Genomic DNA, 16,852 nt, shown 5'->3' on the forward strand with positions numbered 1-16,852 from the left:
CAGAACTCTCATATCTGCGGTCTCTAGTCTTTGGTCAAGTGTTTTACTTCTGACCCAGCTCTCAGATCCATAAGTTAAAATTGGTTTGAACACTGTCTTGTATACAGCTAATTTAGTGTTTCGACTAATTTTTCTCTTATTCCATATGAATTTATTCAATTGACTGCCTACCATATTGTTGATTCTGTTGTCTATTTCCATATTTAATTTACCATCTTCACTAAAAATCATGCTTCAGTAGCTGAAATGTTTTACTCATTCCACAGGTTCTCCATTCACAACATTGTTGACATTTTCAATGATTCTGCCTATTTTCATTGTCTTTGTCTTTTTATTGCTGACCTTCATACCATATCTATTACAACAGTTATTCAATTTAGTCAGGGAATCTTGCAGACCTGTAGCGGATTTATTTAGAAGTATAACATCATTCGCATAAAGCAAAGAATTGACATTAACATCTCCAATTTTGACATCATGTTTAATACCACTTTCCTTCATAATGTGATCCATATAGATAATGAATAAAAGAGGGGATAATGTACATCCTTGTCTCACACCAGATTTAACATTAAACCATCTTCCTGTACTTCCTTCAATTCTAACTGCTGACTTACAACTCATATAAAGACTAAGTATTGCTTGATATAATGCCCCATTGACACCATATAACTGTAGCATATTGAATAGCTTCTTTCTTGGTACCTTGTCATATGCCTTTTCCAGATAGTCAAAACTTAAATACAGATCTTTGTTATATTCCCATGATTTTTCGACTATTTGTCGTAAAGTGAAGATCTGATCCTGACAGCCTCTGTTTGACCTGAATCCAGCTTGTTCTTCACCAAGCTTTTCTTCCACAATTCTTCTCAACCATTTCTCAAGGATACTTGCATAAATCTTACCAGGAACATTCAGTAGGGAAATACCTCTGTAATTCTCACATTCAGTTTTATTTCCCTTTTTATATATGGGTACTATGAGAGCTCTGCTCCAATCATCGAAAATTCGTCTCTCTGTCCAGGCATTCTGAACTATGCAGTGCAGCCACTGTAAGACTTTTACACCACTATACTTGAACATTTCTGGTCAAATATCATCTACTCCTGCTGCCTTTCCACATTTCAAGCCTTTGATAGCTTTTTTCTACTTCAAGTATGGATATGTATTCCTGACTGTATGCCTGTTGAGTGTTTTTTACCACTGTGCTATCACTGCTTGTTTCATTTAGCAATTTTTAGAATTAATTACTCCATACTTTAAGGATATCTTTTTCTCCCATTTTCATGTCACCTTTATCATCTCTAAGTCCTTTTACAGCACTCTTTCCTCCATTTCTAAGCTCCTTCGACAGTCTCCAGAATATTTTGCCACCTTCTTGATATTTATTTTCTATGTTCTTGCCAAAGTCCCCCCATGACTTTTGTTTAGCCAGTTTTACACAGTGTTTAGCTTTCTTACATTTGTCTCTGTATTCTCTAAGAGCACAAGCAGACTTATTTGCCAGGAACTTTTGGTATGCTTTCTTTTCCTTCACTGCCTCTTTAACTTCCTGTGTCCACCATGGAGTTCTGATTTTTCTATTCTTGCAGACAACCTGTCCACATGCTTCTCTGGCTGAATCAATCAGGGTTTTCTTCAAGGCTTGCCACTGAATCTCCAAGGTTTGGTTCCTGTTCTGAAACTCTTTCATTTTAAAATTTTCAAATTAAAATTTTTGCCTGTTGTAAACATTCAGTTTCTGTTGTAGTTTAAAATATAGAGATGACCCTCATTATGAAAAGTTGAGTGAAATGATTTGGAAACTGTTGTTTTTGCAAATTCTTCTAAGCTGCTACTAGAGAATGATAGTCTTATGCTTGAAAAGAAAAAGGACTATAAATAAAACTCATTTATGCTTAAGTTGGGACATTACTCTGAAGATATGACAGATATCATGGAGCAAGTTTGGTATACATAAGAGAAATAAAAAAGAACGAGTTGGATATCTGTAAAGAAAATGAAATAGTTGTTACAAATACCATGTTTTTCCATTTATTTCATCTTCACCTCATTCTTATATAGTTCCAAACTCACTGCTACATGGAAAATTGTTATTAATATTGCAATCATACCTCTCTACCCTAATTGGACCAAAATCGTCCAACAGCATTAGCAGTACCTTTCCTGGCCCCTTTTTTTCTTGGCTACCTGTTCTTCCTGAATATACTGTACTCCTTACACTCGATTCCAGTTAGTATACTTGCTTCTGAAAAGTCCAGTCTCACTATTGCCTATAATCTGACACTGCAGCATATTCACCATAGCTATAAGCTCTTTCTCTTTGTTCCTGATACTCCTGACATTTATGTATGGACATAAGATACCCCAGGCCTTTTTGTATCCACCTCTGCAGTCTGTGTGACCAGTTGGACAACTAGCAGATTTCTTGTGGTAAGGCTTATACGTTGGCTATTCATAATTGCATTTTTTAAGGAAATTACAACATAGACTAATATATCAGCTAAAATAAATTTACTGTATATTATCACGTATAATACGATCCACGTATAATGCGAACTAGAAATTTTGTTTGAAAACTAGCCCAAAAATGCCATGTCCACGTATAATGCGATCTGTTAATCTTGTTCCATGACATTATAAATATTACAATACGTATTAATGAAAGAAATATTTATTTAAAAACAAAATGTCAAAATACAAGACGAATTAATGAAAGAAATATTTATTTTAAAACAAAACATCAAAATCCTTTAAATTCTTCTTCATCTTTTGAGTCGTCAAACATTTCATTTATAAATTCATCTGTAGGGATTGCGTCATCAGTGTCGCAGTTGTCGTCATCGGTTTTCATGCTCTCCAATTTGTTGTGCATCATCCTCGCTTTCATATATGACATGATCTTCGGATCCATCCATTGAATTACTTATTCCACATATAAGAAATGAGCGTTGAATCATTTCAGATGGTATCGAATCCCATGCTTCTTTAACCCAGCTGGTGACTAGGGTGATCTCAGGCTTCTGAAAATTCCCACCCTTTGTCATCTTCACCAAACCAGATGACATCCATTCTCTCCATTTTTCACGTAAGTGATCTTTAAATGGCTTATTCAAGCTGAACATCAAGCGGCTGCAAAACGGAAGTTAGATCACCCGGTATGACTGCTAGGTCTGGACGTAGCTCACGTGTTTTCTCTTTGCTTGCCTCTGTTAAATGTGCTCTGAACATATCCCAGACTAGCATGCTTTGTTGACGTAACAAGCTACCTGGACGTATGTTCCATACTTGATCCAGCCACAATTGTACACCTTCTTCATCCATCCAACCTTTCTGATTGGCACGAACAATTACACCTGGTGGAAATTTCATATGCTTCGGAATTTTCTTCCTTTTAAATATCACTGTTGGCTTTAATTTGGTTCCGTCTGCCATGCATGCTAGAACAACGGTAAAATGCGTTTTTTCGTGTCCTGTTGTTTTTATGAAGACACCCTTTTCACCAACTGAGTTTACTGTTCGATTCCCAGGTATATCAAAGTGCATGGGCGTCTCATCCATATTGCCAATTTGGGAAAGTTCATATCCGTGACACTTCCGTAATTTTATGATAAATTTATGGAAGGACTGCACTTTTTCTTCAAGCTGCTTTGGTAACTTCTGCGCAATTTTTGTTCGGTGTCGTAATGTTAATGCTTTGCGTACCATAAATCTGTTGCACCACCTAGCCGAAGCAAGAAAAGATGAAATTCCTGGTGTGTCCTTGAATTTACCATTCTTGAGTTGTAGAGCTCGAAAACGAATTGCATTTCTTGTTACTGTAATGCCATCTTGTCGTTGCATCAAAATCCATTCATTTAGCTCTTCTTCGAGTTCTGGAAAGGATGCTACATTTCCATGATGGGCATGTTTCGTTTTGGGGATTTTTTCAAGACTGTCTTTTTGCTTAGGCCAAAGTGTAATATTACTCTCTGCTACACCAAATTCTCTCATAGCAACGCTGTTATTATGTTCTTCTGCAAACTGCACGACACGCAATTTAAATCCTGCTTCAAAAGATGAACGTTTACGTTTCTGTTGGCTCATTTTCAGGCTAGGTTTGTTTAACGAATAATATTTAAAATGAACTGTGTTTAGACCGATATACCTAACTGTGCTCTATCATTCAGCGACAGAGAGCGCATGCGCAGATACGATGCGCACTCGGCCACCGAATGCGAGTGGGTCAAGTAGATTTGGTTGCATAGGCATTAGGTAGTATATATTGTGTGTGCAAGTCTAATAAGATGTTTTTTTTTTTAGGATCCGCATATAAAATGCAAACCCCTAACTTTAAGTAGTATTTTTTACCATAAATTTTTCGCATTATATGCGATAATATACGGTAATTAATACTTTCGGTATTTCAGCAAAATCAAATTTCCACCATCAGAGAACAAAATATAAGATATATGCATGCAGGCACTACATTAAACAATGAGGTTGAAGCATGTCAACTGAGAGTAAGTCTCAAGTCCTAAATAGTGGGCTAAATTGGGCATCCTTGACTGTTGGGTTGAAGTACAGAGGATGCGAGCTTCCTAAATTTGAGGCAGTTTCATACAATGAAATTAGTTGAGGTTAGGGCAATTTCTGAAAGCAGAAGCAGATTCAGGAGAAAATCTTTTGTATTTATATTTGCTGCAATGGAGTAGAGTTGCTTTCTTCATACATATAATATGGCTGTTGTCCCATGTATGATCAGTAAGTCCTGACTGGCTGTGGTGGTGGAAATGGATATAGTTCTTATGTTAGCACTTCTGATGTTGGCTGACCTGTCTGCTTGGCTATAGTACGATAGTTTACAACTACAAGAGATCTGGTAAACACCTGGCAGATCTTGGGCCTGGGGCTGGTCTTTGATAGAGCTGATAAGGGATGCTATTTTATATGATCCATAAGTGGTTGGAAGGTTGTATTTTTTTAGGATTTTTATTGGTTTTTCAGTGTGCCTTGGATATATGGAATGGTGAGAGGAGTGTTTTGTGTTCAGGTTTTATTTTTTGGATATGGTGGGAATTGTAGCCATTGGCAATGAAGATTTTCTGAATACGGTCAAGTTCTGTGGAGATGGCATTGTTATATGAACTAATTCATTTATCCCTGTTCAAGTAAAGTTTTAATAATCCCATACTGTTAGGAGAGGGAGATGATTGTGAATGTGTCTATCAGTGTATGTAGAATGCCATTGATCCAGCAGGCTGGCATGTTAATTAAAGTGTCTAGGAAGGGGAAACATGAAATGGATCTTAGGATGCTGATTTTTTAGATGTGTTTAAAACATGTTGAGAGCATCCAGTGCATGTGGCTAAATGGAGAACACATCATCAAGAAAGCATAGCCAAACAGTGGGTCTGTATGGAAAAACATGGGGAAGAGTTTAGAGCATTCTATTCAAGCATTTTCATGAAGAAATTAGCCACGAGGAAGAAAGCAGAGAGCCCATGGCTGCTCCCTCTATTTGCTTATAGAATTTTCTTGTCAAATGAAATATTCCAAGTTCATAGTGAATTTAAACAAGTTTCAAATATCAGGAGGAAATTTAGCTTGAATAAGATCTAAAGTGTATTTAAGTGGGACATTAGTGAACAGAGAGGAGACATTGAAACTGATCAGAATGTCAGTGTTTTGGAGTATGGGGTTTTCTGTACTGATTTAAAATGAACTGAGTTTTGTATGTGTGTGTGTGGGGGGGGGGGGGTTGCCAGTATATTGGGAAAGCACTTTTATTAAATATTTGGCTAATTTGTATGTGGGAAGATCAGTAGCATCTATAATTGGACATAATGGCACATTTTGTCTCTGGATTTTAGGTAGTTCATATATATGAGGGGGAGGACTAGAATATGCTAGAATATGGTTTTAGTTTATTAGTAACTTCAACAAGCCAGGAGATGATCTTTTTTAAGGAGGCTGTGAAGTGATCTAATCTGTGTATTGGTAAGGTCACAGACTAAGGGAAGGTTAGGTTAGCAATCTTTAAGCAAAGAAGCAAGTTTTTAACTTGTAATCATGGTAGTTTAGAACTACTGTATCATCTCTCCTTATTAGATTTAGTAATACTATTTTATTATTCTTTTTAATTTCCAGTAGTGCTTTGTATTCTTTATAAGAGAGGTTATATTTCAGAGGTTTTGCTGTCACTACATTGACAACATTCGGTCTGATGTTATTTGCAATATGGGTAGGAAGGCTAACATGTTCAGTCTGAATTCTAAACATGGATAACTTTAAAGTTGCTCATATCCAGAAACAGCATGAAGAAGAAATATATCCAAACATGTAACTACTGCACATAACGAAATACTGAAAATATGAGAAGAAATTAAAATGAACATTTTCATTTCTTCACAGATTTTCTCAGAGTTGACAGCCCTGATGTCAACACTCCATCAGTTCCTTCTATATGAGAAGGGAACTGACAGAGTTTGATGTAGGCATTGTGATAAGGTGCCATGTTGTAGGCCTATCTGGTTTTGGCAAATTGTTAACAAATTGGGCCATCCCAGGTGAACAATTAGTGATATACCATACTCAGATGGAATTGGAGGGAGTCAACTGCGAGTGCTACCTGCAGTGGATGACCCACCACACTCATTGAACATGACCATAGGGTGTTATGAAGGATAATATGTTAAAACTGCAATTCATCAGATGACACTTTGGGTGTAGAGTTCTGGGTATTGACTGGAACACAAATCTGCACAAAAACATTCAGAACCGAGGCTTACAATGTGGGTTTCCATGGTAGGACCACAATATGCAAGTTCCACATTACCCAGTGGGATGTGGAAGCTTGGAAAAACTGTGTTATTGAGCATTGACTCATGCAGCACCTTCTATCAAGCAGATGGACAGTTGTGGATGCACAGTGAATGTCTCTTACCAGAGTGCATAACCCCAACTATGAAATTCATAGGTGGCAGTGTGATGGTATGGTCCCATTTTTTCTGGTTTGGCCTTGGACCTCTAGTGTCACAAACATTGAACTCTGAGAGGTATCTGAACATTCTGTACATTGCAGTGCTTCCTACTTTGTCGAATTTCTACGGAACTGACTATTGTCTCTATCAGCAAGCCAGTGCATCATGTCATAAGGCTGTTGTGGTAACTGCATGATTTGTGAAGATGAATGTTGCCACACTTGACTGGCCTCCACGGAGCCCTGATGTCAATCCTACTGAATATCTGTGGGATGACCTGGAGCATCAGGTGAGGTCAAGGGACATCTGCCTCCTAACAGTCCAGGACCTCATTACATGCCTACAGGAAGGATGGTCCAAAATTCTCATTAATCACTATCATATGCTTGTGGAAAGTATGCCCCCATAGGATTGATTGTTGCAATCATTGTAGCAAAAGGAGGTCCTACATCTAATTATTAAGGTGGCTGCCATGGCTGTTTGATTTTCATACTATGTTGTTCATTGACATCTTTCCAAGAAGTGTATATTGTATATGTTAGCTTATTTTAAGCGAAAACAACTTTGTATGTTATTGTCAACCTAGATTGCTACATGGATATTTTGTCCACTTAAACAACAGGAATTGTGTATTAGTTATATGTATGCTAGATATTTGTGGCATTTCTGGAATTCCACTTTGGCTTGGATATTTATGAAAAGCAGTTGATGGTAGATGATCTTTATTGCTTGGTATGAATCTTCCAGCTTGTTTATTGTAGACCTAGAGCGGATTAAAAAGTATCATGTTTTGTTTCTGGAATGGTGTTTATGGTTTTCAACCTATTATGGATTAAATTACCATAATAAAAGATAAATTTTCAAAAATGTGTTGCTACTCAAGAATATATATACATTTTTAAGAGGGGATATTTGACTAATGTATTGAAATATGATGAGAAAGGTGTGAGGATTTGAGGAATTTTTTACTCTTGCACAGTTGTTTTTATTAGTGAGGTGTGAGGGATATTTGTGGTTGAAAAAGTTAAAAAAAGAAATTTAAATTCCATATCACATTTTGAATTTAGATATACATGATGGATTATATGCAAAATGATTTGTTAAACTAGTGATAGATATACTTGCTTATGTTGGAAGTTTTTTCACTTGGTTAGACTGTAAATTATATATTTAGTTTAATCCTTTATCCAAGTGCTTACACTTGGATAAAGGAAGAAGTATGCACCTGAAGTATCTTCAGGACTGGGGCAACTCTTGGCAAAGGTGGACTGAGTTATGATCACTTTCCTTAGTATCCCATCATGCAAAGCAGATCTCCTTGCGGACATGTATAACACTATGCATTATGGGAATGGTTACTACTCAGGCCGGTTTCGACCTTTATTGAGGTCTCTTCAGTGGGAGCCAGACCCAGAGGTGATACCAAGGTTCAATCAATACAAAACTCATATTTCCATATGCCAGTTGCCAAAAAGTGGCACACTTTATTATTAAATTACTCTGGATTAGAGAAAGATGGAAGTTTTTTTCATTTGGTTAGACTATAAATTATATATTTAGTTTAATCCTTTATCCAAGTGTAAGAAACAAAGTTTGCTCCTGAAGTTTCCTCAGTCCACCTTTGCCATGAGTTGCCCCCAGTTCTGAAGATACTTCAGGCACAAACTTTGTTTTCTTACACTTGGATAAAGGATTATAGTAAATATAATTTATACTTGTTTATGTTGCTTTGTGTTATGGAGATGGTAGTTGAAGTGAATGAAATGAAACTAGAAGAGTGGAAGTGAGGGAGGGGGGGGGGATTGTAATGTTTGGACTGTATTATTGTTAAATATAATTTTTAGAAAATCTGAACAGTTATCTCCATTGGGTCAAGAGATTCACTGCAGGAGATCTGCACACCTCTCCTTAATCTTATTCACTGTCCAGGCACTCACGGCTAATTCTGGCAATCCATTCCACTCACTCATTGCCCTCAGTGCAAAAAATCTAGTTCATACACCCTTACTAACCACTCTCTTATTACTTCTACAGGTGTTTTCCCCTAGTTTTCTCTCTGTTTGTCATATAATGAAAAATTTCCTTTGTGTCAATCTTATAAAACCTCTTTAATATCTTGAGTTTCTATCTTCTCACCTCTTTTCTGCTTCTCAACTGAACTTTGCAACCCACATACCTTTTAACCTATTCTCATAGGCAACATTCCACAGACCTGTCATCAGCTTGGTCATTTGCCTCTGAATCCTCTCTACCACCTCCTGATTCCCAAGAAACCCAGGTGACCAAACTTATGAACAAAAAAAATTCCAGTGCTTGCCTGGGGGTCAAACCTGAAACAGCATGTTAGACAGATGTGATAATCACTACACCATAAGTACTATTAACAGCTCTCTCTCTCTCTCACACGCACACACACACAGAAAAGATGAATTAAAAGCAGTGATTGTAGTTATTTGAAAGATTTTAGGTAGAATTGTTGTTTTCTGCCCCCAACTCTTCCTACCCATGCATGCACACACACGCACTTTACATGTCTTATGTGTGCCAGATATATCTTGCCCTGATCTGACATATCAAGATTCTGGAAATAGATTTAGAGAAGATCACAATTTTTTGAAAGTAGAATTTCTTGCAAATGGCTTTATAATCTGAACTGAGTTTTGCATGTGATGTTAAGTCATAATTGTCGAGGCATAAGATCTTCTAGGTGGTCTTGGCTGCCTGTCTGACTTTGTTCTTTTTTCTGTTATGTGTCTAATGGAAAATGCTCTCACAATGACAAAACATTAGTAAGAAATACTACTGAATTATCTTTTTTTCACATGTTGCAAACTTCATTTCTGATTAGGACTTCTGTTCAAATGTGAATCAAATGTGTATATTTCTTAACCAATAACAAATAAGGTTATTATTCTAAATTTAAGTGTTGTGTCTAACCCTAATATCTACATACATACCAATTAATATGATACCTCTTAAATATAAAAATCCAACTAGAATTAAATTAGCCTTACAAAAACTCGCCCCCATGTGGTGGCTGGGGAATAAGAATAGCTCCACTGTAGCCCATGCATGTCATACGAGGTGACTAAAATGGGTATCCAGTGTCTGGGGGTATAGCTAGGTTACCCTGTCTCTGGGGCTCATAAATACGGAGGCCTGGTCCTCCAGGTTGGAGGGTGGGTGTGGGGCTGATGACCCTACCCTGGAAAGAAACAACGTGTTGCGAAATCTAACGAAATAGCTACTGGATGGACTAAATGACGACAAAATGGTAAATATCTTAAGGATTTGAAAATTGGATCATGGAATGTACTTTCTCTTTGCCGCTCTGGAGCTTTAAAAATGCTGCTGGAGCAATTGGATAAATACAGGATACTTGTTATGGCTATACAAGAAATGAGATGGCAGGAGAGGGAATTATGGGAAAAAAAATCATATTATTTTTTCTTGCTGCCTAAAGAAAAATCACGTTTGGAACAGGTAACAGGTTTCATTGTAAACCAGAGGATAAAACATCATCTTATCATGGACTTCAAAGCAAACTCACCTTGAATGCGTAGGTTATGAATTAAAGGACATTTTTTTTAAACTACAGTTTTATCTGTATACATGCTTCAACTGAAGATAAGAGTGATGCTGAAAAAGAGTTGTTTTATGATGAATTAGATAAGATCTATGGGGAATGTCCAAAGAGGGATGTAAAAATTATTATAGGTGATTTAAATGCCAAGATAGGCAAAGAGGATACACACAGGCCAACGATTGGGAAATATAGTTTACATAATTAGACTAATGATAATGGAACTAGATTGATCAACTTTGCTTCTTCAAGAAATGTGGTTATTGGTAGTACAATGTTTAATCATAAAGATATTCATAAAATGACCTGGAAGTCTCTTGATGTAGGTTTAGGTTTGTAGGTGTCAAATCAATCATCTTTGAATAGATGCAAGATGCCTATCAAATTTGATGGATGTTAGAACCTACACAGGAGCAAAGATTGATTCTGATCATTATTTGATTATATCAAAGATTAGAAGCAGAATCTCTAATGCAAGGAAGATATATGGGTCCCATGCCAGAAAGTTTAATAAGGAAAGATTGAAGGAATTAGAAGTAAAAGCCAAATATGGTGAGAGAATCAGTGAAAATCTGTCTGGTCTAACCATTGGTGAGAGTGTTAATGAAGCTTGGGATGTTCTTAGGAATAACGATATTCCTCCACAGCTTTGAGTGTGGTTCCTTTGCTGCACTTGTTTATATGCCTCAATTTTTAATACAGTCACACGTTCATATTCTACATCAAACCAATGGTTATACTTAACTCTACTGACTTTTCCTAATACTATGTCTGCTGTTGTCAGTAGAGTGTATAACATTGATTTGATGCAGAATGTGAACGTGTGACTGTATTAAAAAAATGAGGCATATAAACAAATGCAGCAAAGGAACCACACTTGTAAAGCTGTGGAGGAATATCATTTGGCTATAAAAGAAGAAAAAAGAATGCATAAGAAGAAATACTATGAGGAAGAACTTAAAGAATTGGAACATCCCAGAAGTATGAATGAAAGCATATCTTTCTATCAAAAGTTAAATAGTAGTTGGAAAGATTTCCAGCCTAGAACAATATATCTAGGCTAGAAATCTGGTCATTTAGATGATGTGGAAGAGAGCCAAGATCTAGAAGATGTTGAACCAGTACCAACAAATGCAGAAGTGGAAGCAGCTATTAAAAAATTTAAGAACAATAAGACCCCAGGAATGGATAGAGTGCAGGTACAGAATACTTGAAGCAGTTGTGTCAGCTTATCAACAAAATCTGGATTAATGAAACAGTTCCAGACGAATGGAATCCGAGTGTCATATGCCCCATCCATAAGAAAGGTGATGTAATGATATGTTCTAACTATAGAGGAATTAATTTACCATGTAACTTATAAAATTTTCCCTAACATTCTATTTAAGAGACTTTATCCCTATGTAGAGAATGTTATTGGTGATTATGTGGATTCTGTCAAGGAAGATCTGCAAATGATCAGATTTTTAATATATGCCAATTACTTGAAAAATGTAATGAATTTAGAATTGAAACACACCACCTTTTCATAAATTTCAGAACTACATATGATAACATAGATAGAACTAACTTACTTATTGCAATGGGGGAACTACATATTCCACAAAAACTTATTGCTTTAGTTAAAGCTACAATGAGAAATACTCGTTGTCAGATCAAAATTCAGAACATATGGTCTGATCCAATATATATATATATATATATAAATGATGTTCAACAAGGGGATGGCTTAGCTTGCTTACTGTTTAACACAGCACTTGAAAAGGTTTTCAGAGATGCTGGCATTAATACAAGGGAAACTATTTTCTACAAATCAGTACAAATTATGGCATATGCAGACAATATCGATATTATAGGAAGAAGTAATGGAAGAAACTTTCATCAGTTTAGAAAATGCAGCAAAGAAAATGAATTTGCAGATTAATCAAGAAAAAACAAAGTATATGCCAGTAACTAGAAAGATTTATGATAATAATCTTCTCAAATCAAAATTGGTTTCTATAAATTTGAAATTGTACATAGCTTATATACTTGGGATCAGAAGTTAATTGTAAAAATGATATCAGTATTGCATATAAAGTCACATCAGAGACATATTCTTTCTGCAAATAGATGCTTTTTGTGGACTTAGGAAACACCTAAAGTCACATCTGATTTCGAGAAAAACAAAGATAATGATGTACAAAATACTTGTAAGACCAATGTTAACCTATGCCTCTGAAAACTGGGTATTATCAATGGCAGATGAAAGATTGCTAGGTCTGTTTGAAAGAAGAGTTCTCAGGTATATTTTTGGAGCAATACAAGAGAATGGTGTGTGGAGAAAAAGATATAAACGTGAACTATACAGATTATTTAATGAGCCAGACATTAAGTACATAAAAATAAATAGATTAAGTTGGGCTGGACACATTATACACATGGATAGTAATAGAATTGTTAAGATGTTTAATGCTAAGCCGGAAGGAAAAAGAAAAATTGAAAGACCTAAATTAAGATGGGAAGATGGAGTGATGCAAGATATTGAGGTTTAAGGAGTCAAAAATTGGAGGAGTTTGGCATTGAATAAGGAAGGCTGGCAGAAGTTTCTGAAGAAGGCCAGGTCCCACATAGGGCTGTCAAGCCAATGATAATGATGATGATTACAAAAACTCATAGGGTCAAAAAATGATTAATACTACATAAAATAAATTTCTGTATAAGACTAAGCGCCTTTCCATTTCATTCAAATCAAACTGTTGGAACTAGTTTTATCCAATTTACGCACTCTTTTGATGAAGATCTTCGATTTGACTTCTCCTTTCCATTGTCAGACTACTGTTTCCATTCTTCAGATCAGATACTTCTGATATTGTTGTAGAACTTATCCATGTTGGAATGAAGGCCTTCATTCCCTTTCAATCTCATTTAAAATTCTCATCTTATATCCAAGCCACAATTTTCCGAAAAGTGTGCCTCTGCATTTCAAGAATCCCAGCCAGTGACTTTGTATACAGCAGTGGATTAACTTTTGTTTGCATAGTTCAAGTACAGATAATAGAATAATATAATTTCTTGTAAACTCTAAACCGAGTTAAGTTTGGGGGGGGGATACTTTAACACACACACACACACACACACACACACACACACACACACACACAATGAAATTATTGAATTCAGATATTTCATTTGCTAAATCTATTATATATAATTTTCACATCAGTTATTTTTCTTGCCCTCTTATTTCACTTGATTTTTGTTTAAAAAAAAAAAAAAGGAGAAAAATATAACCTAAAAAGGTAATTTTTCCTTTATAGGGTTTGGACCCCTCAGTGGTAATACTACTTCATCTAGAAATTCTGCTTCTCCTCTCAGTAACTCTACTAATTCTCCACAAGAAAGCACTTCATCTAGCCAGAATCCTTCAATGACAGCCCTTTTATCTGTAGCTGATGCTATCTCTTCTGAGATGGCATCAAGAAGCATTATATCAGGAGAAACAAGTATTTCAAATGGAACTGCACGCTCACCATCAGTTACCCGCTGTTCACCATCTGCAAGTGCTCAAGGAAGAAAAATATCTAGTGGAGGTCGTCATAGCTCTGGACAGTCTGAAGAAGGTAATGCTGGCAGTACAGTGACTACCTCCACTGCTCCTGGTTCAGAGTCCCAGCTAACTAATCCTGCTTTAAAATGTACTTTATGCCATGAGCGTCTAGAAGACACTCACTTTGTTCAATGTCCTTCTGTTCCACATCATAAGTTTTGCTTTCCATGCTCAAGGGAGAGTATTAAAATGCAGAGTACTGCCAATGGTAATGAAGTCTATTGTCCTAGTGGAGAAAAATGTCCACTTGTTGGATCTAATGTTCCATGGGCTTTCATGCAAAATGAAATTGCTACCATACTGGGTGAAGATTTCAAAGTTAAGAAAGAAAGAGAAAACTGATTAAATATATTTTATTCCGAACATTCCTTGTGTACAGATCACTTAAATTTTAAAATGAGACAAAAAAAAAAAATCAGTTTTCCTCAGAATATGGTTGTGAAAGGGGGACAGACTCCTTTCTCAGACATCACTGTAATGGTGTAGTTTGTTCCATTTTGTTATAAATTGGTGGTGCGGTATTGTGTTACTACTGGTCTTCTGGTGCAGTCATCCAGTGATTTAAAATATATAGCAGTTAGAAATGTGTTATCAGACTGTTATATGGTTGTAGGTTTGCATTTCTATCATTAGTTTCTGTATGAATATTGCACTCCCAGCTAGTCACCTGCCTTTTCATGGACAAATCGAACCACATGAAATAATGTTTTCAGTGATGTATCCATCCTGTAAATAAATTCTCTTCTTAATATAGTGTGTAATATTATTCTTTGTAATGATTTGCTAAAGAAAAATAATTCTGTCGGTAAGTTGTCAACCTCTTGTGTCCGTTGTAATATTCAAAATGCTACATCTTAAATAACATCCATTATTTCTTTGTTGCTGTTGATTTTACTTTTGTTAATTTATAAGTTACATATAAAGGTTTTATCTGAACATGTATTGCATATGGCTGTTAACCTAAATTAATGGCCACATGCTTAACTCCCAACCCAATTACTCAAGAATTCATAAATGTATCTGTAAGCAAGAATGTGCATACAGAAATTTTATACAACTTCTGAAATTTGCTGAATTGACAAGAATTTCAGTGTGAAAACAAGGGCTCCCAGTTGATTCTTACAAAATCTCTATATTGCATGTTATCACTGACCCCAGAAAAGTGGTCAGGAAAATCCACCACTGTATCATAAGCTTAGCCATGGTTCATATCTCGTCATGGTGGTTAGTAAAAGCACTTTCCATGTAAGCCTGTCTCATATAGAGCTGGCCAGATTTTTTTCACCTCCTGGAAACTTGGTTTTCATTCCATAAAATGTGGAAACCAGTCAGAACATATGCAATATAGACAAGATAAGTACATATTCAGGTGGCATATTAGTTAATGTCTTATATTTTTCAGTTCTTGTGTTTACATTAGCAATTCATTCAGAAGTTGAATTACATTAATGGTCTATGTGTAATCAGAAGTTCTTAGGATTAAATGAAGTCATTAATATGGATTCTCTATGTACTCTTACATCTAAGAATCAGTGGAGTTGAAGATCCATATGAGACTCTCCCCACCAAAGGTAATCATCTAAAGTGAAATGACTTGCTACACTTTGCAAATTGGTGGGTACATAGGCAATGAAAACACGGGTTTATGAACCTCTGAAGTATAGTAGCATATGCACTTTGCAATATTGCACCTGTTCTCAGATGCCAATCCAGCCCTCCAGAATAATGTCATATTATTAGGTCCAAGTTTGTATGGAATTGTATTGTATTCACCCATCTTAAATGACTGATAAATTTACTGGATCTCAACTCATACACCTGCAGGATTTGGGAACATGCTGAGATGTAATAATGGTACTACATCACTCTCCATTTGGAGTGATTACAGACATTATATAACAGATCCGCTCACATTAGATATCTACTGCAGTCAGGTACGATTAAGTACAAGCTGTTATTCATGCAAAAGATGACCTAATATGATCAAAGGTGATAAAATTCATTGTTATATCACTCTAATCTAATTTACATTTTATATAACAAGAAATTTGTCATAAATTTGATAAGGTAAAAGAAATCAGTTTTGGTTAAATTACAGTACTAATTTTGTCAAGATTCTTTTCTGCATTCCCTTTCAGAAAATGTCAAATTCAGTCAAGCATTTCAGACAGAATTAAGAAATTGCCTTTATTTTAACAGACAAATTTTCAACCAGAGAGGGCAGTTCTTAATCTTGCGGTCATTTCATGTTTGCAACTATGTTGGCGATACTTGAAATGAATAACAAAATAATTTTCAAAAGTTATGTTGGTTGTGAATCAAATCTTGTGGTTAAGTTGGTATAAACATTGATTACAGTGTTTTCTAAATTTTAATTTAAAATCTTATGTGTGGGTCTAATTTGAAAAAATAAAAAATGCTTTTCTTAGCTGGCACCAGTAGATAATTACAAATTGACAACATTTTTGAATGATTTAAAAAAACCGATCATTGGTTTCCCTACCTCCATTTAAAAGAAATTTAAATGCATAATTTCTCCCTTTATTGATAGCAAGTTCAAGCTATCAGTAGCTTTCAGAGAGAAAATTACATCTGCTACCATTTGTAGCCTTCAACTTATTATTATCTGTAATAGAATGAGTTTTTTTTTTCAGGAGAAAAAATCCTGCCTAAATGTGCCAAAAGTCAATTAACTCTGTAACCCCCAAGACAACACGA

At 35.7% G+C, this 16,852-nt stretch overlaps 1 protein-coding gene across 1 annotated transcript in view; it reads left to right on the forward strand.

The window, feature by feature from the left end:
* Positions 1–14,887, forward strand: part of LOC150102595 (interferon regulatory factor 2-binding protein 2-like) — a 61,546-nt gene extending 46,659 nt beyond the window's left edge. Inside the window, exon 2 of the mRNA XM_090398879.1 lies at positions 13,845–14,887. Coding sequence (XP_090255005.1) covers positions 13,845–14,476 — 632 coding nt within the window. The 3' untranslated portion in view covers positions 14,477–14,887. The remainder of the gene's footprint in view (positions 1–13,844) is intronic.
* The last annotated feature ends 1,965 nt before the right edge of the window (positions 14,888–16,852 follow it).

Source organism: Typopeltis vanoorti, chromosome 10 (genome assembly GCF_054136105.1).
Source record: "Typopeltis vanoorti isolate ZY-2024b chromosome 10, IOZ_Tvanoo_1.0, whole genome shotgun sequence".
Classification (NCBI taxonomy): domain Eukaryota; kingdom Metazoa; phylum Arthropoda; class Arachnida; order Uropygi; family Thelyphonidae; genus Typopeltis; species Typopeltis vanoorti.